Source organism: Lineus longissimus, chromosome 14, assembly GCF_910592395.1.
Source record: "Lineus longissimus chromosome 14, tnLinLong1.2, whole genome shotgun sequence".
NCBI lineage: Eukaryota > Metazoa > Nemertea > Pilidiophora > Heteronemertea > Lineidae > Lineus > Lineus longissimus.
Genome location: NC_088321.1, coordinates 11,556,007 through 11,581,577, shown reverse-complemented (window position 1 = coordinate 11,581,577; position 25,571 = coordinate 11,556,007). Strand labels below are relative to the sequence as shown.

The 25,571-nt window shown below is 39.8% G+C and overlaps 2 protein-coding genes across 2 annotated transcripts in view; one reads left to right on the top strand and one right to left on the bottom strand.

The window, feature by feature from the left end:
• The window catches only part of LOC135498977 (atrial natriuretic peptide receptor 1-like), an 813,512-nt gene that overhangs the window by 210,345 nt on the left and 577,596 nt on the right, over positions 1 to 25,571 (top strand). The gene's annotated exons all lie outside the window — the stretch shown is intronic.
• The window catches only part of LOC135498687 (zonadhesin-like), a 98,897-nt gene that overhangs the window by 62,052 nt on the left and 11,274 nt on the right, over positions 1 to 25,571 (bottom strand). Inside the window, exons 6-39 of the mRNA XM_064789069.1 lie at positions 25,050 to 25,169; positions 24,029 to 24,151; positions 23,414 to 23,512; positions 22,988 to 23,107; positions 22,708 to 22,827; positions 21,960 to 22,061; positions 21,411 to 21,530; positions 21,128 to 21,250; positions 18,949 to 19,050; positions 18,425 to 18,544; positions 16,419 to 16,538; positions 15,758 to 15,859; positions 15,080 to 15,199; positions 14,792 to 14,908; positions 13,574 to 13,675; positions 12,980 to 13,099; positions 12,634 to 12,750; positions 11,823 to 11,924; positions 11,218 to 11,337; positions 10,916 to 11,038; positions 10,169 to 10,270; positions 9,742 to 9,861; positions 8,910 to 9,032; positions 8,427 to 8,528; positions 7,760 to 7,879; positions 7,459 to 7,575; positions 5,867 to 5,968; positions 4,973 to 5,092; positions 4,623 to 4,742; positions 3,523 to 3,624; positions 2,905 to 3,024; positions 2,189 to 2,314; positions 1,411 to 1,512; positions 475 to 594 (exon numbers count right to left, since the gene is read on the bottom strand). Of these exons, the coding sequence (XP_064645139.1) occupies positions 475 to 594; positions 1,411 to 1,512; positions 2,189 to 2,314; positions 2,905 to 3,024; positions 3,523 to 3,624; positions 4,623 to 4,742; positions 4,973 to 5,092; positions 5,867 to 5,968; positions 7,459 to 7,575; positions 7,760 to 7,879; positions 8,427 to 8,528; positions 8,910 to 9,032; positions 9,742 to 9,861; positions 10,169 to 10,270; positions 10,916 to 11,038; positions 11,218 to 11,337; positions 11,823 to 11,924; positions 12,634 to 12,750; positions 12,980 to 13,099; positions 13,574 to 13,675; positions 14,792 to 14,908; positions 15,080 to 15,199; positions 15,758 to 15,859; positions 16,419 to 16,538; positions 18,425 to 18,544; positions 18,949 to 19,050; positions 21,128 to 21,250; positions 21,411 to 21,530; positions 21,960 to 22,061; positions 22,708 to 22,827; positions 22,988 to 23,107; positions 23,414 to 23,512; positions 24,029 to 24,151; positions 25,050 to 25,169 (3,888 nt within the window). The remainder of the gene's footprint in view (positions 1 to 474; positions 595 to 1,410; positions 1,513 to 2,188; positions 2,315 to 2,904; positions 3,025 to 3,522; positions 3,625 to 4,622; positions 4,743 to 4,972; positions 5,093 to 5,866; positions 5,969 to 7,458; positions 7,576 to 7,759; positions 7,880 to 8,426; positions 8,529 to 8,909; positions 9,033 to 9,741; positions 9,862 to 10,168; positions 10,271 to 10,915; positions 11,039 to 11,217; positions 11,338 to 11,822; positions 11,925 to 12,633; positions 12,751 to 12,979; positions 13,100 to 13,573; positions 13,676 to 14,791; positions 14,909 to 15,079; positions 15,200 to 15,757; positions 15,860 to 16,418; positions 16,539 to 18,424; positions 18,545 to 18,948; positions 19,051 to 21,127; positions 21,251 to 21,410; positions 21,531 to 21,959; positions 22,062 to 22,707; positions 22,828 to 22,987; positions 23,108 to 23,413; positions 23,513 to 24,028; positions 24,152 to 25,049; positions 25,170 to 25,571) is intronic.

Below are 25,571 nucleotides of genomic sequence, written 5' to 3'. Positions count from 1 at the left end.
TTCCACTTTCAGCCTTTTTATAGACCTAATCCCGCTGCAAAGAGGGCGGGTTGATGAGGCGGGTTGCGACTAAATGCAAACTGTTTTTTTTACATATAGCTTCAAGCCAGGGGCGTTCTGATTTCAGGTCCTGCTTGTTATACAGAGTGAAAAATATGGTTTCTGTAACAGAGAAGTAGGCGGAACTAGATGGAGAACTTAGATGGAAAACTTAGATGGAGAAAACGAGAAAAAAGCAATTATATTAGGTGTCTAACTTTGGGGTTTTATTGGTTTAAACATGTTTATATTTTATAGTTTTTATCATTCTTGCCAGTTCATAATTTTGAAAACAACTAAATGAATAACAAAGGTGATTGAATAGATCAAAGGTATTATGATTGACGCTCAAAACATTTTTTTTGTCGCCTCTTACTTTGGAATACATATAGCCTATGTTGCCTCAATCATAACAGAACAATTATTGTCACTTACATCTGCAGCATACTTGGCCCGGCCGGCAGGAGCATCTCAGTGATCTTATTGGGTATCTGCACATCCGCGTGGGTGCACATCGAGCCTTGTGGGCTCTACAGTTTCTTGCACATGTTGGGACTAAAACGCAATAAAAGCAGTAAAATTGAAAAGCCATGATCACTTGATACATCTACTCATCATGCATTGCAATAGAGTGTTTTCACGGTCAGCCATGTAAAGAGGGCAGAACAATGGTTTGTCGTGCCAGACTAAGTCAACTGCTGTCATGGTCATTTGGACTTGCTTTCTTTTGTCTGCCCTCCCATCACCCCCAACACGTCACGTGAAGCCACTCTATAGGTTAATAATGTCAAAGTAACATAATGTATATACAGTACAGTAGAACTTGCAATAAGCGAGCCCAGCGGATAATTAAAATAGGAATAGATCTTTTTATTTATACACTGTATTGGCAGCAATTCAAGCCTATGGGTGAATAGGTCTAGTCATCAATTTCATTAGATGATGAGTGTTGTTACCCTAACACCAAAGCCCTTTCAAATAGGACTGTTACGTCGTAATGGACTTACTTTATTATTCGCCTTGACCATGTATAAATAAAAACCTAGGCCTATTCCGATTTCCCGCAGCGCTCGCTTATTGCATGTTCTACAGTATGTTTGGTACTTTCATCGTGGCTTAAAAACATGGTACAGTAACTAAAATGTGACATCCTAACAAGCATGACAGGTGACAACGTTAATTCTCGGCGATTGGTATTTTAAGACAATTCTGGGGTGGCCTCGCAACATGCAATGCATTACATGTATGCCGTCTGTAAACGAATGTCACCTCTTGGCAAAATTATATAGAATAATACAACACGCAATGCATTACAGGTGCACGCGAATATCGTCGGTAAACAAATGCAATCTATGCAAAATCGAGACTTACGTTTGCAACAAACACGTCCTTTCGGGTTGCCTGAAGCGGGTATTACCCATCCTCCAAGCCGTCTGCAATTGCTATATGTTCGAGTTAGGTATGGACATTTGGCTACGAAAAGAAAATAATGTAAGAATTCGCGAATACCTCTACATCCATGTCATTGTCCATAATGGTGGCCATGTTGTCGGAGAAAAGAGAAAAACGACCATCAGGTCGCAATGATGATTTTAATATAACAGTACAATCATATAGCCGTAGCATCTAAATCATCAGAGTATTGTATAAATCATACATGAACCCGAAAATTTGTTGCAATGCCAGCGACGGCGACAAAAAGCGACGAATTCAAACAGGAAATCATGCCGGCTATATCTATCGATGACATTAATTTCACATTCCAATGTCCCACCGGTGCCAAAGTTTTATGCAGTCACCGGATATTTTCACCATTGCACCAAACGATCCATTTCAAAATACGGAAATTTTTGTTATGAAGCGGTATTTCCATTCTTCGGATCATTTTACATAAACGACTGGACTGATATCTTATGCATATCAATTTTGCGAGAGACCTTAATGAATACGACGGTAGATTAGGTAAAAAGTTCACTCAAATTCAACGACAAGACTGCTTTGTTTTGTATTGAATCAACTCGTACCACGGTCATTTAATGGCCTCAAATTTAATAAATTATCTTCTCATGCGAATTCTTCAGTCTGGTATCCAAAGGGCAAGCGCATCTTCTCATTCTTTATTTTCCCTTTGAGTTGTTTCAATACTTACGTATGCGTGTGCAGCAGGCGTAGCCTAGCGGGCAAGTGCAGGACCTCATATTCATCAGCCTGCTCCCTGTAGGACATCGGCGGCCTCGTATACATCTACCTCCACACCCACGTAGCTCACAAGTGTCTGAAATATAGAGATAACTGTCGAACGCACTTTGTATCATACTTTTTGGAATATCACATCGTGTATATCTCGTCTAGCTCCCCCCCCCCCTGTTTTTAGCCCCATTATGGCCTCAAGAGACACGAACACCATTGCATATTTATAGGTTGAGGGTTTCAGACCTATCAATCAGACGCGAGTATGTTTTTAAATGTCAAGTGTATATTTGGAGAGGTATTGAAAAGATATTTGGTGTGGCAATTCTACAGATATAAAGAAATTATTTAATGAAAAAAATAAATTTGAACTTTGCTAATTTGGCAATAGGGGGCATGTTTTGAGATTTTTCTGCCAGTTGGCTTAAAAGAGTGGAAATATCAACGTTTGTCCAATTTGTCGATTATCCAAAAATTTCCATGGTCAAATACCTGTTTATTTACTTTTCACCATTTACTTGCCCGACTGTCCGGAATATCATATCAAAATTTCAGATTCATAACCCCACGCAGTATTTAATGCGTCGCGGTCAAGCATTACTATTTACCTGCTAAAAGGCTTAAAAAGTCAATGGCGGTCTTGTCTCTCAATGATTACTGAGAGTTGACACTTACATTTGCAGCATACTAGGTCGGCCCGGCAGTAGCATCTCGACGAGGTTATTTTGTATCTGCATAACCGCTTGAGTGTACATCCTGCCTTCTGCGCTCTACAGTTCTTCGCACATGTTGGGACTAAAGAACAATAAAAGCGATTAGAAGTTAAAAGCATGATATATATCTTATAATTACATATACTCACGAATTTTCAGTGCGTAAATAATGTTTCAAGAATACAAATGTATATTTGCAACAGTGGCTCGTTTGGGTGGTTTTTAACGATGTTTCCGATATTCAATGGGTTTTTTTTGTCATTGTTTGGGACATGAACGTTCTTCCCTCACTTTGGTTGCATCCGGTTTGCATTGCATTCAGTAAATTTATGCAGTGGTTCAAATACCAAGTGACTATTGACACGAGTCGAACGTTCTTTGACATTTAAGGCATAAAAACATGACATGACGATAAAGTGAAGTTACATTCTTACAGGTGACAAGGTGAACTACATGTGAACATAGGACTTGTACTGCATGAACTTTATGGGCTTGACACACTGCAACACCCAATGTATTGCAGGGATATATGGATGTCGTCGGTAAACAAATGTCGTCCCTATGCAAATTTAGGACTTACGTTTGCAGCAAACACGTCCTCTCGGGTTACCTGACGCTGGTATGACCCATCCTCCAAGCCGTAAGCAAACCAAAATTGGCAAAGTTGCGTGTGGACATTTGTCTGCAAATGGAAAACAATTTTAGGACTCTACTCTTTTTCCATATCAATGTCCGAATATATAGCTTTGGCCATATCGGGAAAGAATCGACTTTTTGGGGTCGCAATGATGACATTGTGATCACATTATGATCAGGCATAACATTTTAATCAATTGTGATGATATGTATCATAACTCAACAAATTATGGCCATTTGATCCACCGCCAGCGCCTAAAAAGTGACGAATTTAAATATGTCATTACACCGGCCATAAACCATCCATATTATGCTACCAAATGTTCTTGGCCAATAGCGTAACTCGATTCACATAATGTGATTTCAAGTCATCACATCGTATCGGATCCAAAAAAGCAATAACGGATCCAAAAAAATGTCGTAACGGATCCTAAAAGGTTTTAATCCAATCAAAATGAAGTTTACAAATGATCTTGGATGGTCGTCGGTAGTTACGTTTAAGAAACATTTGGTTGCATAATATAGCAAATAGTGGATGTTTAAGGTCGTCCAATATGGAATTTTGATGGACGAAGAAATGTCATGGCGGACTCGCAAAGCCTCGTCCGCCATGACATTTCTTCGTCCATCAAAATTCCATATCGGACTCCCAAACATCCACTATTTGTATAATGATGGGTATTACCCATGCCAACGACAGATTATTGATTGTCCAGTCATCTAAGATTTTTACTGCGGCACCAGAAAACCTCACTCAACATCAAGAAGTCGTCTAACCGTCGAAACGGTAGTTAACGCCTTCCTTCGGATTTTTTACATAAACGAATGGATTCATATCTTACTCATAACAATTAATTTAGTACTGAGCGGAAGATTGAGGTTAAAAACTCACTCGATAAGACTGCCTTGTTGTCTTCTTAAACGGTTCGAATCACAGTCAATAAAATGACTCTAATTCAGCGAACTATCCATTCACACTTTGTTCCTCGGTTTTGTATCAAACGGCAGGCATATTTTTTCATTGTAACAAGTTGCAATACTTACGTATACGTGAGCAGCAGGAATAGCCTAGCGGACAAGTGCAGGTACCCCGGTGCGGTCTCCACCCTTTAGGACATCGGCCCCTCAAGCATTTACCTTTGCATCCGGCTAGCTCACATGTGTCTGAAATAGAGAGATTACTGATGCACACAATGTGTAACATATGTTTGTGGTACATGTACATGCACATTTTCCTTTACTTAAACGTTTGACCTCCAACTATTTTATGTCGTCTAGTATTTCTCTGGAATACTTGATCGAGTTATTTTCATTCCCTTTTATCATGGCCCGGTTAAAAGGTTATCATATTGTGTTTTTTTTCATGTTTTCATCATTTTGCATTTTTCACTTACACTTGCAGCATACTAGGCCTGGCCGGCAGGTGCATCTTGAGGTGATAAGTGGGTATCTGCACGATCGCCTTGATGCACATTGCGCCTTGACAATTTTACAGTTTCTCGCGCATGTTGGTACTGAAAAAACAATTACAGAATTTAAAAAAAGTGGAAACAAGTTGATATCTACGTATGAATATCAAAAGGTTAATTAATCTAAGTCAATTATTATCATGTATAAAAGAAGAATGTTTAACGAGCTCTTGTTTAGATTGGCTAGCACATCGTTCGTATTTTCAATATAGGTTTTCTTTGTAATTAAACTGCTATAATGCATTAAACGTTGAACTAATTGGCTTGCTTCTCTGTTTAAATAATTTGATTACAACCCAATACTGAACATTTCCCTCCAAATAAAACCAGGACAAAGCAATTAGAAAAGTATTTTACATTTTTGAGTGTTTCGGTTTTCAGTCTTTTTTGTCACTGTTTTGGATAGATTTCTCTCTCTACCTTTTCCTGGTAGATCTGTCTATTAGCTGTCGACTAATAGAGGGGGAAAAATTCATGTATTTTCTTATCTATTTTTCTCCCACAGTATTACCCATCCTCTTAGCGGGGTTTTATGAAAAACACAGAAATATGGTAAACTGCCACGTATATTGCACATGATTTACATTGGATTATGTACATTTCTGCCACGCGTTACATGCCAAATGGCTATTGTCACGAGTATGTTCAATAAGGCTTGAAAACACGACACGACATTAAAATGAGAAGTGACATTCTTACAGGTGACGACCTAAACTCTCTATGTGAAAATGGTAGGTATATGGTTGCATTTTTAGGGTTTGACACTATATAAATGCCTTCTGTAAACGAACGTCACCCCTATGCGAAATCAAGACTTACGTTTGCAGCAAACACGTCCTTTCGGGTTATTTGAAACAGGTATTACCCATCCTCCAAGCCGTTTGCAATTGGCATAAGTTCTAGTGGGGTATGGACATCTGCCTACAAAGAGAAAATAATGTGAGGAATCGCCTCTATATTTCCATATTAAAGTGTCCCTAAATTAAGTGGTTCCCATGATATTGGGTAGAAAATCAGACTTATAAAGTCCCAATGATAATTTTGACAACTAAATCGTCGGAGAATGATAAAGCGAGTGGATAACAAAATATTGCGCCGACTTATAAGGGTTAATGACCAGATATCCAGTCTATGGAAATGAAAGCTTGTGAATACTAGGTTCTGAGTGTTTTCCACCGTATAATAAATTTTACCTTAAAAATTCTTTGATATTTTTAGATTAAAGGCAAAATTAAAATGAAGGGTTAAAATATGCCAAGTCCAAATAATAGCAAAGCAATATTCTCGTCAAGACGAATGTTATCCAACAATTCAGAGCACTGCATCTTAAAAGGCAATGCTAATGAAAATCCGTGTATTTTCTTATCTATTTTTCTCCCACAGCGTGTGTAAATTTCCTTTTAATTTTGCCATGGGTGTTCAAGGTATGTCAGATAAAAGAAGTGCCAGTGTCGATTTCATCATCGTTGTCTGAGAGTGACCTATATGCAGATTACACGAAGTGATGAAGTGGCCCACCATCGTACACCGATACTCCCCTAAGTCTCCTTTACCGTGCATCACCTGATGCAAACATTGTTTGAGACTATGACATGTGTCTGTTAAGAAAAGTAATCAGGTCCAAAAAAAAAATTTTTCGGTGCTCAATGACAATTAATTGACAGGTAATATTCCGGACATCATCCGCAGGCAACGTCTCGGGAACCATTTTGGACCTTGCAACTTTTTACAAGATGATTTCAATAGGCTCCCAAAAAAATAAAGTCTAAGATTTTCGTACCAACTTTGCATAATAGTAACAAACATTATGAGATCTATGTAATGAACTATATTTCACTAGAGCAAAAAATCAAAAGTTATTGACCCCTATGAAGTTGGGCGCGTATTGTTATCCACCCAATATATCATAACTCGAAAACGTTTGGCCATCGATTGCCGGCGGCGTACGTTTTAAAAGGCCACACTGGTCTCTGGTCTGGTTCTTTCTTGACGGAGTTCCGCTGCGGTAAATCTGGTGCAAGACCAGTTCTGACTGGTTGATTGAACTGCTTCGTTCTCAGTCATCTGTGTCAGTAAATTGGATGCCATGGTGTCATATAAGTGGTTGCCAATTTCCAAAATACTGTCAAGGAAATTAACAAATTAATCTCGGTTTCCTTTTTTTGAAACACCCTGTATATATACGGTAGATCGAGGCGAAAACGCACTCGAAGTTAAAAATCGATAAATCTTCCCAATCTGTTTTTTTTAAATTTTTAAAAGGCTCGAACGACGGTCATTTGAATGACTCTGATTTAACAGATTATCCATTCACATTAGTTCCACGGTTTAGTAGATGGCTCCTACTATAATGTATCCAACGGAATGCACATGGTCATACTTATTTTCTTTTAAGATGTTTTAATACTTACGGTAGCAGCAGGAATAGCCTACTGGACAAGTGCAGGTCCGCTTCAGCTGCCTCATCCCTGTAGGACATCGGCGGCCAAAAAAGCATTTACCTTTGCATCCGCGTAGCTCACATGTGTCTGAAATACAGAGATAACTGAAGCACGCACTGTGTATCAATTTCGTTCGTGGTACATATTTTCTATTGGTAATTTTGCCCTCTACAGTCTATTTCTTGACTCGTATCACCTTGGAATACATTGCCAATTTGTGTTCCATCTTTTACTATCATGCCCCGACTCAAAACTGATAATTGTAACTTACACTTGCAGCATACTAGGCCGGGCCGGCAGGAACATCTAGACGATTTTATTTCGAACTTGCAATTCCGCTTTGGTGTACATCGCGCTCTGTACGCTCTACAATTTTTCACACATGTTGGGACTGAATCAATAAAAGTGTAGAGCAAAATGAAAAGCTTGATATCTTGTTACTAACGAAATTAAATATGTTGATAAGATTAGAAAGATAGAGTTTATATTTGCAACAGAGGCAGGTTAGGCAGAATTTACCCTTTCTAGTGTCTCCCTTTAAATGCATTTTATGTCATTTTTTGACTGCTTTGTTATTCAGTGTTCCCAAAATTACAAAGTGCTGGTCTGTCCAGCTGTCCAATGTATGGAAAAACTTCAATATGACAAACATACATGTATGGTGCAACTGATTTACATTGGATTTAGTGTGTCTCTACTTCGATCCGAACGCTATCTGTCTATTATTATGAGTACGTTATACTATATATTGCTTATAAACACGACACGTCATTTAATTGAAGAGCGACATTATTATCAAAGTAAACATCGGTGTTTTGGTATTTTAAGCAGTTTTAGGGTTTGCCAAAATGCAACACGCAATGCACTACAGGCACATTATGCATGCCGTCTGTAAACAATTACATTGTATGTCATCCTTATGCAAAACTAAGACTTACGTTTGCAGCAAACACGCCCAAGGGGGACACCTGAAGCGGGTATTGTCCATCCTCCAAGCCGTCTGCAATTTAAATATGTCCTTGTTCGATATGGACACTTCTCTACAAAAAAATAATGTTAAGATCACAAAATATACAATCAGCCAAAGCGACAAATTTGCCCATTCCACCGCCGACGGCGTATGTCTAATAAAGAGACGAATTAGTTATTCGCGACAGGTGTTTTTTTTCAATTCCAACGATGCACCGGTGCCAGATTTTTGTGAACTTTTCGAGATTTGTAATATATCACCATAAAAATGTCTTTCAACTCAGGGAAATTTCTTTGTTTTCTTTTGAATGGACTCGAACTACCGTCGTTAAAGACTTTAATTTAACAAATTATCAATTATTACCATTCCTCGGTATCGTGGATGGTTCCTCTAGTATTGGACGAGTACACCTTCTCATACTTATTTTTCCTTGAGATGTATTAATACTTACTGATGATTTTGCAGCAGGAATAGCCGGCTGGACAAGTGCAGGAATTCCGGAGCGGTCTCCTCCCATTAGGACATCGGCGGCCTTTTATGCATTTACCATTGCATCCACGAAGCTCACAGGTGTCTGAAATGAATTGAAAACCAACGCATGCGCTCTGTATCAAACGTTTGCGGTAAATACTCTAGGTCGGTACATTAATTTTAGGCTGGACTGCCCCTAGTTTATGCATTAATCAGGCAAAGGAAGATTCTTGCTGATTGGTTCTAACTGGTCGGTCTTCAGGTTGCCATGAGTTTATTGACAGTGGTTAGCATTGGGAATCAACTGATCACTTGTGGCCTAACCCGTCCCTATACTTCTATCAGTGTTTGTGGTTTTGTCGATCAGTGTCACTGTGGATTAACGACAAATCTTCAGAAAAGAAATAGTGCAAATACTGAAGTGAAATCTATATAGGCCTGACATTGTGAACTCTTACAATGAAATTGACGCAAAGGCGAATCGCATAACCTTGAGACAAATTGGTGTCGCACTAGTCAAATGAACCATGACGTATATTGGCTAAGACAATCGGATTCACGCCATCCGTCGAAGAAAAGATGTCAGCAACATCGCGTAGATGAAAGCAAGTGGAAAAATCTCTACTATGTGCCAATTTTATAAAAAGCGAATATGTGTCTAGAATCTACCAAATTTATGTATTATTTATATAGTTGTACAGTCATGTATATAATATACACCAAATTCGAAATCAACTAAAAAATAAAGTTATTTGGACATTTTTTATCCTTTTCTATCATAGCACGAGTCAGAACTGAGAACTGTCACTTACATTGGCAGCACACTAGGCCGGGCCGGCAGGAGCATCTCTGCGATCTTATTGGGTATCTGCATGTCCGATTGAGTGCACATCGTGCCTTCTGCGCTCTACAGTTCCTCGCACATGTTGGGACTAAAACAGCAATACAACCGCACAATAAGTAAAACAAAGTTATATCTTATTTTATCAACTCATGAATTTCAGGAAGTCAATAAGGCTAGCGTAATAGAATGCATAATTCATACATGCGGCTCAAAGCCAAATTTCTATTTCCACTAGTACGTGCAGTGAGGTTTAAAAACAAAAAACACGAAATTGAAGAGAACGGTGACAACCTTACATGTTACAACTGAAAGCAAACCAAGGGCTTGCCAAAATGCAACAGTCAGTGCATTACAGGCAGATAAGCACGTCATTCCTATGCAATATTGGGACTTACGTTTGCAGCATATACGTCCTTTCGGGTTACCGGAAGCGGGTATTACCCATCCTCCAAGCCGTTTGCAAATGGCATATGTTCTAGTCGGGTATGGACATTTGCCTACAGAGAGAAAATAACGTCTTTATTTCAAAATGCTAGTAATTTTCCCTAGTTGTGGCCATATTCAGAATTATGGGGTCGCATTGATGATTTTGACATCGCATTATGATACTCCGTAACGTCTAAATCATCAAAGTATAATACGTAGCATAACTCTACAGATTTTGGATATTCCACCGCCGATGGCATACATCTCAAAAGAGACGATTTCAAACATGCTACCACGCTGGCTAAATAGCTATCATTGACGGGTAATTCCCATTCCATCCACCCAACGGTACCAGCTTGATGTGCACTCATCGGATATTTTTAACGCAGCGCTAGAAAATCCCGTTTGACATCGGGAGATCGTCTGACCATGAATGGCATACTAGTACCTCCCATCGAGATAGTTGTACATAAACGAGTAGATTGATATCTAACACATAACAATTGATTGAGTTATACGGTAGATTTAGGTAAAAGGCTCACTCAAGTGTGAACATCGATAAGACAGCTTTGTTTTCTTTTGATTTGGCTCGAACCTCAGTCAATGAAATGACTCTATAGGCAAATTAAACGCTTGTTCCTCGGTCTGGTAATGTAACAGCAAGCACGTCATCGCCTCTCATCTATTTTGCTTTTAAGATGTTAATTGATACTTACCAATACGTTTGCAGCAGGAATAGCCGGCTGGACAAGTGCAGGAATTCCGAAGCGGTCTCCTCCCATTAGGACATCGGCGGCCTCTTATGCATTCACCATTGCATCCACGAAGCTCGCATGTGTCTGAAATACAGAGATGATAACTGATCAACTCACTGCGTATCATACGATAGTAGACTATGTGTATTTGTTTATACGTTTGCCCGCTTTATAACCGTTTATTAGTCTTAACCTGGATTACATGCCAATGTTTTTATCCTTTTCTATCATAGCCCCAGTCATAACTGAGAATTGTCACTTACATTTGCAGCATACTAGGCCGGGCCGGCAGGTGCATCTCGGCGATTTTATTGGGTATCTGCACATCCGGATTGGGGCACATCGTGCCTTGTACACTTTACAGTTGTATTTGCATGTTGGGACTGAAAAAGCGATATTAGCGTTACATAAAATGAAAAGCATATTTTCTTGACTGTACGTTGATATCGTTAGAATAGTTGGATATATTTGTAACAGAGGCACGCCAGACAGGTTGGGTGTTTCCGTTTTTTGTCATTGTTTGTGACTAAAACTTCCTTTTGTATATCCAGCCATTGCAAAGTTCTAGTCAGAATAACTGTCCACTGCATGGACGCAGAAATATGGCAAACAACCACGTATGTTGGACTCGATTTACTTTGGATTCGCGACGTTTTCTGCCGTGGTTCAAATGTTAAATGGTCATTGCCACGAGTACGTTGATCGAGGCTCAATTATATATTATAATTATGGCATTATAGATTTAGTGAAAAGTGACTTTTCTACCGGTGACAAAGTGAATTCTTTTAACATTGATACGTGTAGCAATACATTGCAGGTGTATATTCCTGTCGTCTGTAAACAAATGTCCCCCAAAATTAGGACTTACGTTTGCAGCAAACACGTCCTTTCGGGACACCTGTAGCGGGTATTGGCCATCCTCCAAGCCGTATGCACATCAAAATTGATCTAGTTGGGTATGGACATTTGCCTACAAAGAGAAATTAATGTCAGAACTCGCGTCTACGAAGAGAAATTGATGTTTAAATTCGTCTCTATTTCCATATCTATGTGTACCTAGTTGCGGCCATGGTATAGAAAAGGATAGACTTATAGGGTCGCAATGATGATTTTGACTATGAATCACCAGTATATGATGTGTATCGATAATACAAGTCAATCTTTTTGGTAATTCGACCACCAGCGGCAGATGTGTGTATAGGAGAAAAATATTCAAACATGATAACACGCCGGCTGATCAGTTATCGTCCATCCATCAAGCACCGATGCCCGATTGTTGTACACTCGTCGATTATTTTCAATAAAGCACCAGGAAATGTATTTCAACGACAGGAAATCCTCTGACCATGAAACGAAGAACCTCCTTTCGTAACGTTGAACGTCATGGAATGTAGATTGAGGAAACAAACATTACAAAGCACAAACGAATGGTTTCGTATATCCTACACATAACAATTGAGTGAGTACTGTAAGCTCGATTGAGGCACACGTTTTGATATTAACATCGATAAAACAGATTTGTTTCCTTTTAATGGACACGAACGATGGTCATATGAATGACTCATAATCTAACATAATCATCTCATCATTCTAGTTCCTTTGTTTGGTGTAGGCGACTTCCGAAACAATCAATATCGTATCTACGTATTTTCGTTAAATATGTTTTTTTTTATACTTACGCGAGCAGCAGGAATAGCCTAACGGACAAGTGCAGGTTCTCGAGTTCAGCTGCCTCATCCCTCGAGGACATAGGCCTCGTACGCATTTACCTCGGCATCCACCCAGCTCACAAGTGTCTGAAATACAAAAAAATATAATTAATTTGTGTATCATACGTTTGTGTTACATATTTATTTCTTTTTACCATTTTGCCCACTACTGTTTTTTTTCTCACCGAGACTTACTTTTTTATACTTTTTGCCCTCTACCGCTTTTTCTCGTCAGTCTGACTGTGGTTGCCAGTCTAGTTTATTTATGTCTTTTTAAGCTATGATGGCCCCAAACATAATTGAAACTCTCACTTACACCTGCAGCACACTAGGCCAGGCCGGCAGGAGCATCTCGGCGTTCTAATTTTGTATATGCATGACCGCATGGTTGCACATCCTGCTTTGTATGCTCTACAGTTTCTCGCACATGTTGGGACTAGAAGAGAAATGAAACCGTAAATAGTAAAGAGCCAGAACTCGTATTACATCAACTTAATACATGCATTTTTCACTGCAATGTTTAAAATAGCCAAAGGAAAGACCATAAACAACAGAATGTCTATATGTAACAGTGACCCTTTAAGCAGGTGTAAGTATATGAATGAAATCCTTTTGTTCTTTTTTTTCTATCGTTGCTTGGGACTGAAACATTTCTCTGCATCCCCACTCCCCATATTGTAAACTACTGGTCTGCCTAGCTGTACATGTCGACTCGATGGAAAGACTTAAATATGGCAAACATGACCTCATATGTTGCTTCTGAGTACGTTCCTGCCAGTTTCTTATGCCAAATCCAAATTGTCACGAGGTCTAAGACTATTGACGTTGGCGTAAACTGTGATTTGACAAAATAACAGGTGAGCTCCCTACACGTTACAAACTGTTATCCCTAGACCAAATGAGGACTTACGTTTGCAGCAAACACGTCCAACTGGGTTACCTGTGGCTGGTATTACCCATCCTCCAAGTTGTTTGCAACGGTGATATGTTGTAGTTAGGTATGGACATTTGCCTGCAAAAGGAGAGCAATTTAGGACTTGACTATCAGTGTCCGTATGTATAGCGGTGGCCTTGTTATCGGAAAAAAAGTTATGGGATCGCAATGATGTTTATTTCATACTTTAATCAGCTGTAACGTCCAATCATCAGAGTATTATACTTAGCATAACTCGACACATTTTGGCATTTCCACCTGTCATCGATAACTATTATAGATGACAGCTATGTGTCATTTCAACGCCCCATGATGCATATATATGTGAACTCATAGGATATTTTTGATGGAAGTGACTATTTGGCAAGCCCGGCTTACCAAACAGCGACTTTTTTTGTCCTGAATGGAGAGCCGAACTCTCTGGCTAATGTGTTGTAAAGTCTCCAGCTCGCCAAACAGGGTAGATTTTTTACCTGTTTGGCAAGCCCGGCTGGCCGAACAGGGTGGCTTTTTAGTGCTGTTTGGCAAGCGGCTCTCCAATCAGGACAACAAAAGATGCCTGTTTGGCGAGCGGCTTGCCAAATAGACCCGGCCATTTTTAATATAGCACCAGAAAATCCAACGTCAGAAAATTTTGTGACCGTAATACCAACCTTTAATTAATTGTACCTCAATAAATCAAATGATATCTCACACACAACAACAAGAGTACAAAACATACGGCAAATTGAGGAAAACAGCACAATCGAATTTAAACATCGATTACACATGGTTTCTTTTTAAAAGGCTCGAACTATGGTCATTTAAATGACTCTAATTTAACAAAGTATCCATTCACATTAGTTCATCTGAAGATGGGTGCTTTTTTACAAGTTACGGCAAGCACATCATCTCATACTTGTTTCTATAGATGAATGGAGCGATGACTCACACAAAACTATAAGACTATAAGATTATACGGACAGTTGACTGATCGAGGCAAAACGCACAATCAAATTGAACATGACTGATTAAACATCAATAAGACTGGTGTGTCTTCTTGTGAATCGGCTCCAACAACAGTCATTTAAATGACTTTAACAAATTATCCATTCACACTTCTTCCTCGGTAAAGTAGTGTGTCTGATGGCTCATCTTCGATATAACGGCGCGTCTTCTCATACAATTTGTCATTACGTATGTTTTCATACTTACGCGAGCAGCATGAGTAGCCTCCCGGACAAGTGCAGGTCCTTCCGCTCAGCTGTCTCATCCCTCTAGGACATTGGCCTCTAATGCATTTACCTCTGCATCCAGCAAGCTCACAGGAGTCTAAAAACAGAGAGGGTTGTGTTTCCATCGTTTTCTTGTACATATTTCTTATATAATTTTGCCCTGTATTGTCTATTCCTCGTCTAATCAAACTCTGGAATACATGTCAAATTTATTTATTTTTACCCTATACTATTATGCCCCCAATCATAAATAGAAACTTTCACTTACACTTGCAGCATACTAGGCCGGGTCGGCAGGAGCATCTCGGCGATTTTATTGGGTATCTGCACATCCGGCTTGGGGCACATCGTGCCTTGTGCGCTTTACAGTTTCTTGCACATGTTGGGACTAAAGAAAAAAAAGCGTAGAGTAGTAAAAATAGAAAGCTTGTTGTTATATCTACTTATGAATTTCAATACGTTGAATAATAGAATGTCTATTTGCAACAGAGACACGCTAGGCATAATCAATCAAGGCTTTGGAGTGGTCCGTTTTCAAGCATTTTTTTGTATTGTTTTTGGACTGAATAGTTATTTTGTGTTCCCCTATTGCAAAGTCCTGGACTGTCTAGCTGTCCACTGTATGGAAACACTTAGATATAGCAAAAAACTATACGTGCATGTTGAAACTGATTTACTTTAGTTCATTTTAGTGTGCTTCTGCCACAAATGCCAATTGTTCATTCCAATGAGTATCCTACTTACGTTCAGTGTGGCTAAAATACACCACGCGCTATTACCAAGTGAAAAGTTACATCCATCTTGGCGTCATCGTGAACTCCATGTCAACATTATTGTTTTGGTATTGTAAGCATTTCTAGGGCTTTCTAAAATCCAACACGCGATGCAGTACAGGCATGTCGTCTGTAAACAATTAAATATTTCACGATGCGCAGTTATGACTTACGTTTGCAGCAAATACGTCCTTTCGGGTTACCTGAGGCAGGTATTACCCATCCTCCAAGCCGTTTGCAATTGGCATATGTTCTAGTTGGATATGGACAGTTGCCTACAGAAAGAAGACAATTTTAGGACTTGCCTCTATTCCCATATCTGATCACTGTCCCTAGTGGTGGCCATGTTATCGGAGGGAAGAGAAGACTGAACGAGTTGCAAGGATGGCTTTGACATCGATGACATATATTTTCCATTCCTTTTTGTGCACTCATCGGAGATTATTAATAAGCCACAATAAAACCTCTTTCAACATCAGGAAATTGTCTGAACAAGAAACGGTAGTGCCTCCCTCGGATCTTGTACACAAACAAATGGTTTGATATTTTGTACAAAACGAAAGATTACTTATTACTAGTATACGGTATATTGGGGTATAAAGCTCACTCAAACTGCTTTGTTTTCTTTTCAAACGGCACAGTCATTAGCAATTATTTACAAATATTCAAATTTGGAAGTCATATTCTAGAGGATCTAGGACCAGAATTGTCGTTAAAAAACTATAAGGAACAAAGTGTAATTAAATAACTGATAGAATTATAACCAAATTGTGTATTCCGAAAATAAAAAAATGGCGCCCGATAACACTACCCCAAAAATGTTTTAGTACTTACCAAAAGGCGAGCAGCAGGAAGAGCCGAACGGGCAAGTGCAGGTATACCGGTGCTGTCTCCACCCTATAGGACATCGGCCCCTGTAGCATTTACCGCGGCATCCACGCATATTACAGGAGTCTGAAAAAGAGAGATAATTGATGCACACAATGCGTATCATGCGTTTCTTTCTTGTTGCCTATTCCTGCTACTGCCTTTTTTCTCGCCTAGACTTGACTCGGCTACATGTACACATGCCAAGGTATACTCTAAAACCTCGAATACAAGGAGCGAGGCTCCGCCCCTATTCATTACAATGGAGGAGGGATTCTAAGACCTTAAAGGCCATATATCAAGGTTTTTTGCCATTTTCTGCTGTAAGACGATTTCAAAAGTGTACCTAACACTTTATACAATACAGAAAACCAAATGCAATTAGCTCCATCCATTTTGAAGATATAGCCAATTATGTGTTTGACAACTTGATTACCTAATCAGGCTAGCAACTGGCTTGTTAGAGCCAGGCGGCGGGTTCAGCAAAAGTTGTGATGTAGATCAGGTTATCTGTACATGTCATGCAATCATAAAAGCAGGAGGGCTTTAATTAATTATGCACACCTGGAAGTAATGTGTTTCATTCACTATGGTGTATTGTGTGGCTCCGAATTGTGTCAAGGATAGCACAAAGAACAATCGAATGACGGATGGGACCCATTTTCATGAATTTCCAAAGCCAGTTGAACGAGAGAGGAGGAAGCTGTGGATTCGGAAGTGCAAACGTTTGGAGTGTTGGAAGCCTGGGCCTTCGGCCAAACTTTGCAGTGATCACTTTATCGATACGGATTATCACATGAAGCCAGATATCTGCATCCAACTGAATATTAAATGCCACTTGTTAAAAACAGCTGTTCCAACCATGTCAATTGCATTTAATGCCCGAGGCTGCTGAGGTCGGTTGTTATACATAATGTGTAGGCCCTATTGGGGCCTGTGATACCGCATAGTGTTTTCTTGTGTTCCAGCCATAGCAAGGTGACAGCGACACAGGTCAGTGTCAGTGACAGCCACTGTCAATGACAGATTATTGTCATCTGACATCTAGGCCTATCTAACGTTGCACGGCATTATATCGTCACGTCAAGATGATTGTGCATAATACCGTCACTTTTCGATAGTAGTTCAGCGTCATGACATAACTGGCGATACAACACTGACGAGGCGAAACAATATTGTGCAACATTAGTCTGTTCAAAAATCATACATGTTATGCATCTGCAACCGTCTATCAATGTCTTCTTTGCTATATCGGCAGGTCTGCCATGCAAATTGATTAACCACAAATTCTAATCACTTTCGTCCGAATGATCACCCTCATTATGATCTAGTGATATTAATGGCTCGAACATGCACGGCTCAACGTTTAAATATCCTTCTGTATCGACCAAAACATCCTCAAATTCACTGCTCTCACTCTCTGAACTGTATGCGGAAGCCATCTTGCTTTGTTCTGACTGACCTGATCTACGTCATCAGAAAATCCCTAGCGGCCACATGTGGAACTAATCTAAAGTTGTGTGTGGTGGGAAATTCAAATAGTTTAAAATTGAAAATTGAAATAACTAAATAATGACTTTATTATTATAACTTTTTTAATGTCTGGGATCTTGTTTTTTTAACCCTCAACATATTTCATGAGTATCAAGCATGTTTTCAAACTTTGATATATGGCCTTTAATATTAATTCTCAAGAAACGACACAATAGGGTATCTTTTATTAGAAGAAATTGGCCTACTATAACAAATGATGTTGATTTCGTTTCACTGTCAATGTCAGCCAGTCAGAGCAAGATTATAACACATGCGACTCCATTGGCCCATGTCATTGATAAAATAATAATACCAGACCTATTGGCCTTTCCCCATTCAAACCATTGGAATGATTAGGGGCGGAGCCTCATTCCTTGTCTTCGAAGTTTTAGAGTATATCCTATTGCCCAAATCATTATATACTAAAAATTGCCACTTACATCTGCAACATACTAGACCAGGTCGGCAAGAGCATCTCGACGATTTTATTGGGTATCTGCATGTCAGCTTGCTTGCACATCGCGCCTTCTGAGCTCTACAGTTGCTTGCACATGTTGGGACTAAAAAAGCAATAAAAGCGTAAAAATGTGGAAGCTTAATCCTGATCACGTTTACTTACATCCATGCATTTGGCTATGTTAATAACTTATCGTAAAGGCAATTCTGTTTGCAACAGAGGCACGATGGGAAGGTTAACTACTTTAAATTTTCCTTTTCTATTGTTTCTCTCACTGTTGGGAACTGACGTTATTCCCTATTCACCTGATTGCACACTACTGGTCTTCCACACTTCTAATGCCAAGTGTCACTTTTCATGATTACGTGCATTAAGCCTTAAACACTACACGACTTACATCATTGCAGATGACAACATGAATTCTGTATGAACATTCTTATTGTGAGCATTTTTAGGGCTTGTCCCGTCTGTAAACGAATATCATTCCTATTCAAAGTCAGAACTTACGTTTGCAGCAAATAAATCCTTTCGGGTTTCCAGACGCGGGTATAACCCATCCTCCAAGCCGTCTGCATTTGAAATAATTCATAGGTTTGTGTCGACATTTGCCTACGAAAATAAAATAATGTCAGGACTTATCTCTCGTTTCACAGCATTGTCCCCTATATATAGCGACGATAATGGTGGCTATACATTATCAAAGAAAAACAGACTCCTGGGGACGTGAGTGCCAATCACGTAGCTAAATTCACCCCCTTTTCTAAGGCCTATGTTTTTTTAGTATTTTATGGACGGGTGTCCATCCTGTCACAAAAGTGCCAGGGTGTATATTATGTTGGCTGAAAGCTGTTGATTTTACACCAATTTGAATGATGAAGGAAAATCGAAGATTTACTTAATCTCAAACACGAACTTTACATCATTCCCAAAAAAACGGCTGTAGCTCAGAACTGGGACGTCAAATCGCATCGCGACTAGCGCCATTTTGAAAGAAATTTAATTCCGCATGCAACAAGTGACCCTTCGTTTTTCGATAGCTTGTTGCCGCGTTTGGGAGCTAGAGGCGTCAACGTTTGCATTTTCCACCAAATGTGGTCCTAACAGTAAAATATTCAAGTTTCTCATCACCCTTTCACTGTACTAGAATGTCTCTAGTATACACAATAAACATATGATAGATAAATGCACAGCTGACGGTATAAGGTTAGATATCAGGACTAGGCCTATATCTGTTATATAATAATCAAGGTTGTTTATGAAACAAGGCCTATGGACTGTGACCGTGATGCCGTCAGGTGTTCGCAATGTGATATCGACAGTTTTGGAATTAGCTGCCGTCGGGGGAACGCCTCCTCGGAAAGGCTCCAGCTGAACCACTACAAATTATGTATCAACCGGGGACTTCCTTCTGCAAATAAACCTGTTACATCTCTATTCTTCGTTGCACTCGTCGTACAGCTCCACGAATTGCTCCCCAGTCATCTTCTATCGGTGACTGGTGAGAGCAAGAACCCCTACGGGCGGGGCGGACTCAACTCCCCGTACATTGTACTAGAATGTCTCTAGTATACACAATAAACATATGATAGATAAATGCACAGCTGACGGGTGCCATGTACGGGGAGTAGAGTCCGCCCCGCTCTCACCAGTCACCGATAGAAGATGACTGGGGAGCAATTCGTGGAGCTGTACGACGAGTGCAACGAAGAATAGAGATGTAACAGGTTTATTTGCAGAAGGAAGTCCCCGGTTGATACATAATTTGGAGTGGTTCAGCTGGAGCCTTTCCGACGAGGCGTTCCCCCGACGGCAGCTAATTCCAAAACTGTCGATATCAAATCACATTGCGAACACCTGACGGTATCACGGTCACAGTCCATAGGCCTAGTTTCATAAACAACCTTGATTATTATATAACAGATATAGGCCTTATTGTGTATACTAGAGACATTCTAGTACATCACCACGTCGGGACACTTTAGATCGCAGGAAGTAGACTTGTTGGCCATGTTTTGAATGTTGATTTCTGGCCTGGCTACAGCATTTGTTGCAAATGACGTTGTAGATGCAAAAGGTACCCCTTTAAAGCACCCTTGGCAGCCAAGGTGTTAAGTTGTTGGGCCTAAATTATCAGATTATGACATGTTTCTTTACTCGAATAGTTTTGCCAATCCACTGCCGACGGCGTACGTCTTAAATGAGACGAATTTAAACATGTGTCATTACATATACTCTAAACTCCATACTCCTCGATCTAAAACCGTTTCTTGATATGCAAGCCAAGCCCCCTTACATATTATGCGCATTGTCGTTAGACGCCATTCAACAGTGTCTGTCGGGATGGACAATGGGTGGGCGACACCAATTTGTTTAGCGCTTATGCTTTCGCCTTTACATCTATTTCATAGCAAGAGTTCAGAATGGTAGGCCCATAAGCATTTCACTTTAATATCAATGCGATTACTTATATTGAAGATACGTAGTCGATATGCCTAGGCTAAAAGACAGGGTAACTGATTTGCTACACCTTAACCACTAATAGAAGTGTTAGTGATCACGTCACAAGTGATCAGTTCATGCCAATCACAATGTCCATGAACTCATCATTGAAATGGCTGTAATTTATCAATTCTAGCTAGTACCTCGGCAACCACATCTTCTTATAATAAGATGTTCTAATGCTTACCTATAGGTGAGCAACATTTATAGCCGGGCGGGCAAGTGCAGGTATTCCGGTGCGGTCTCCACCCTTTAGGAAATCCGCGGCTTCTTATGCATTTACCGCCGCATGGACTAAATCCACAGGTGTCTGAAAAAGAGAGATAATGCACACACTGTGTATAATACGTTTGTGGTACATATTCATTCGTTATACTTTTGCCTATACCGTTTATTTCCCCACTAGTCTTACACTGAATTATATGTCAAGTTTTTTGCTCCTTTTCTATCATAGTCCTAATTATACTTACACATGCAGCACACAAGGTTAGGCCGGCAGAGGCATCTCGAATTTTTTATTACGTATTTGCAACTCCGCCTGGATGCACATCCTGCCTTCTGCCCTTTACAGTTCCTCACACATGTTGGGACTGAAAAAAAGGCGTAATGTAAAGTGGAAGCTTGATCTCTTCCTGCATCTACTTATTATGATCTTTAATAAGTTAGAAGTGTTATAATTTAACGTTCTTCTGTATGCCCGCCATTGCAAAATTCCATGTCAGTCTAAACGTTGCAGCATGGACGTAGAAATATTGTGAACAACAATGTATTTCGGACCTGATTTACATTGGATGCAGTACGTCTCTGCCCAAGTTTCAAATGTCAGATGGCCATCGCCACAAGTATGCGCTTATTGAGGCGCAATATTAAAGTGAAGAGTGAAATCCGTAGAGGGGACCACGTGAATTCTATGTGAAAATAGGTAAGTAGTTTAAGGATTTGACACAATGCAACAATCAATACATTACAGGCACATTACGCATCCCATTTGTAAACGAATGTCAACCCTATTGACTTACGTTGGCAGCAAACATGTCCTTTCGGGACACCTGTAGCAGGTATTACCCATCCTCCAAGCCGTCTGCAATTGTGATAAGTTCTAGTTCGGTATGGACATTTCCCTGGGAAAAGAAATGATTATCATTGGTTGTAGAACTCGCCTCTATTTCAATATTCAGTGTCCCCAGCTGTCGAAATGATGATTTTCACATCGCATGTATATAGATATAATGTCTGAATCATCATAATAAGAAATGTATCATAAATCAAGGAACTTTTTGCCATTCCACCACCAGCGGGTAACGTCTAAAAATGTAACAAATTCAAACCCGCTAAAACACCTGCTTAACACTTGTCCATGACGGGTATATTATTAAATATTCCAACGACTAATCGGAGTCAGATTTTTGTGCGCTCATCGGAGATTCTTAATTGAGCAACAGAAAATGTATTTCACCATCAGGAAATCGTCTGACCATGAAACGATAATACCTCCATCCGAAACGGTGTTGTAACGTAAACGAGTATTATAAGGTAGATTAAAGCAGAAGGCACAAACGATTGGTTTGCTATTCTCCCCTGACAATAATATTGATCGAGCACCATCAGCTCGATTTAGGCAAAAACCACCATGCTCATTTGAATGACTCTAATCTACCAGATTATCTAATCACTCCAGTTCTTTGGTTTATGAGATGGCTCCCCAGGATATGAACGGTGATTACCTCTTCTAATACGTATATTCCTTTAAGCTGTTTTAATACTTACGCCAGCAGCATGAATAGCCTACCGGACAAGTGCATGAATTCGGGCTTAGTTTCTTCAATCCTTCAGGACACCGGCGGCCCCTCACACATTTACCTTTGCATCTAGCTAGCTCACAGGTGTCTGAAATAGAGAGAGAACTGACATATCAAACACTTTTGGTATTTTTTAATACTTTTGCACTCTACCGCTTACTTTTCATCGAGTCTTACTGAGGTTTTCACGTCCTGTTAATTTTTTTGGTCTTAATTGGCCCCAAACATGAATAAAAAATATCACTTACACTTGCAGCATACCAGGCCGGGCCGGCAGAGACAATTCGACGATCTTATTTTGAACCTGCATGTCCGGCTGAGTGCACATTTTGCCTTTTGTGCTTTACAGTTTTTCGCACATGTTGGGACTAAAAAAGAGCGATACAAATGTAAAACAGTGGACAGCTTGAACTCTTGTTACATCTACCATCAATAAGTTCATGAAATAATAAAATATATGACTTAAAAACAATATGCAACAGAGGAACGTTAGGCAAGTTTAGTTATTTTCATGCTTTAGTCACTTTGGCGTAAAATGTAATTCCACAACAATTTGAAATGTGACATCCTTATATATACGTCAAAATGTGAAGCTAATCACACATTGCACCAAATGTTCGTTTGCATTCCGTCTATAATCAAATGTCGTCCATGTATGCAAAATTAGGACCTACGTCTGCAGCAAATAAGTGGAGGTACGCCTCTGCCGGGTATCAACCATCCTCCAAGGCGTCTGCATGTGACGCGTGTTGTAGTTAGGTATGGACATATGCCTGCAAAAAGAAAACCATTTCAGGTCTCGATTGCTTAATTCTATTTTCACATCAGTGTCCTTATATAATGGTAACATTGTTGTGGGAAGAATATGCGGTAGCTACGTCGGGTTTTCAGCCGCGACGACGTCTAAATCAAGAGACGGTGAGTATGAAAGGTATGGTAACTCTTCAACTTGTGGCCGATCCCATCCAGCTAAACGAGAGAAAAAATCTAAACCTGTTATCAAATCGACCCCTATGATAGGGTAAATAAAGAACGAATGTGTAAGAAGTCTTCCCCAGAACAAATAACCGTGCGTTGCATATTGGCATCTTGTAGTTGAAAACGATTTAAAAGACTTCATAGAAAAAAGTTTTTGTGCATACAGTTCCTTGCTCCGGCACGCTTGACAATTGGCAATATGGATTTATGTAGCCACTGTGGTTGTAGCACGCCATAATATGTACTTGATCCATTTTTGAAACGAGCCGTCTTCTCATAATTATTTTCTTTTTTGGTATTTTGGTACTTACGCGAGCAGCAGGAATAGCCTTTTGGACAAGTGCAGAACCTTAACTTTGTATTCAGCCTTGACCCTTGGGGACATTTGTAGCCCTTTACACATTTTCCTCTGCATCCAGCTAGCTCACATGTGTCTGAAATACAGAGATAACTGCTGCACGCACTGTGTATCATAGGCCCTAACTGAGGGACGCCCGGGCACGTCCTGGGATGACGCGCTCGACAAGACCAAAGTTTAACACTATACCTGAGCCGCCAGATGATGGCCCGGTGCGTGACAAGCGATGTCTTCATAATTTTCTGGTGATTTGCACATAGCCACAGTCATGACAGTGAGGTGGTAAAGACGCATATTCGAAAATTCGTCGCCATTCGAACTTTTGTCGAAATCCGCCATTGATGATATCATTGTGGCTAACTATTTACTTTGATCATAATTCGAAAAAAAATAAAACGAGGCTGTATTGCAGCATATATTCACTTTCAATATAGCCTCGAAAAAAAATAAAACGAGGCTGTATTGAAAGTGAATATATGCTGCAAAAGTCCCTTTATTATATATTTAAGTGACTTTTGCAGCATATATTCACTTTCAATATAGCCTCGTTTTATTTTTTATTATACGATACAAATTCTATTATTGTTATTTTAAAATAAAAACATAAACAACATGTTATTTGTGTTTGTGTGCCGATTTGTGGTTCACGTGTCATTAATTCCTTGCAATATCTAGCTAACATATCTGTCCAGGTATCGCCTGGCGACGAGCGGTTGCAGGATCGGAGCACCAGTTCCTTACTCTGGAACGAACTAAGTCTTGATTTTCAAAAGGTTAAGACTGTTGCCTTTTTCAGGTGAGGGTTTCTGGTCAGACGACCTTTTGAAGCACCACATCAGAGCAAATTCCTATTTTGGATTTTGCAGTATGTAGCCTTAGTGTAGACTTCATTCATTAATTCAATGGGTGGAAGGCATGCAAGTGCGCTACATGTATCATAAGTTGTAATAAGAGAAACGTCTACTTGTACTTACATCGACAGCACTTCATGTAAGGCGGACATGAACATCTTGTGCCACGAATTACATTTGGGCAAAATGCCCTGCTCGGGAGACACCTCGCATATCGGCAACCTCTGCTGCCACAGCCAGCCCCTGAATGTAATCACAATAATAACAAATAAGGTGATTGATTTTTTAGCTTTCCTTCGCTGATGCAGCTTCTGCCAGCGTTCTGCGTGCTAGACACATGCTCCAAAGTTTCTATCACCGTCATGTGAGAACCACGTTCACTGTGCACATTAATACTATGCAAAATCATCTTTTGTTGGCTGCACCAACAACTTTCATCACTGATTATAACCCATAAAATCGTTGAGAGAACATTTTTTCTGTAATCACCCGGCCAGCTCGACATTCGATTATCAAGCGATCTAGGTATCATTCTTCTTCTAGAAAGATTCCACATCCACTCGTATAAATGGTTTTAGAAGTAGTGGAAGTATCGGGTTGGGTTTTTTCTTGACCACCCTGTATACACTTCAAACACTTGAATCA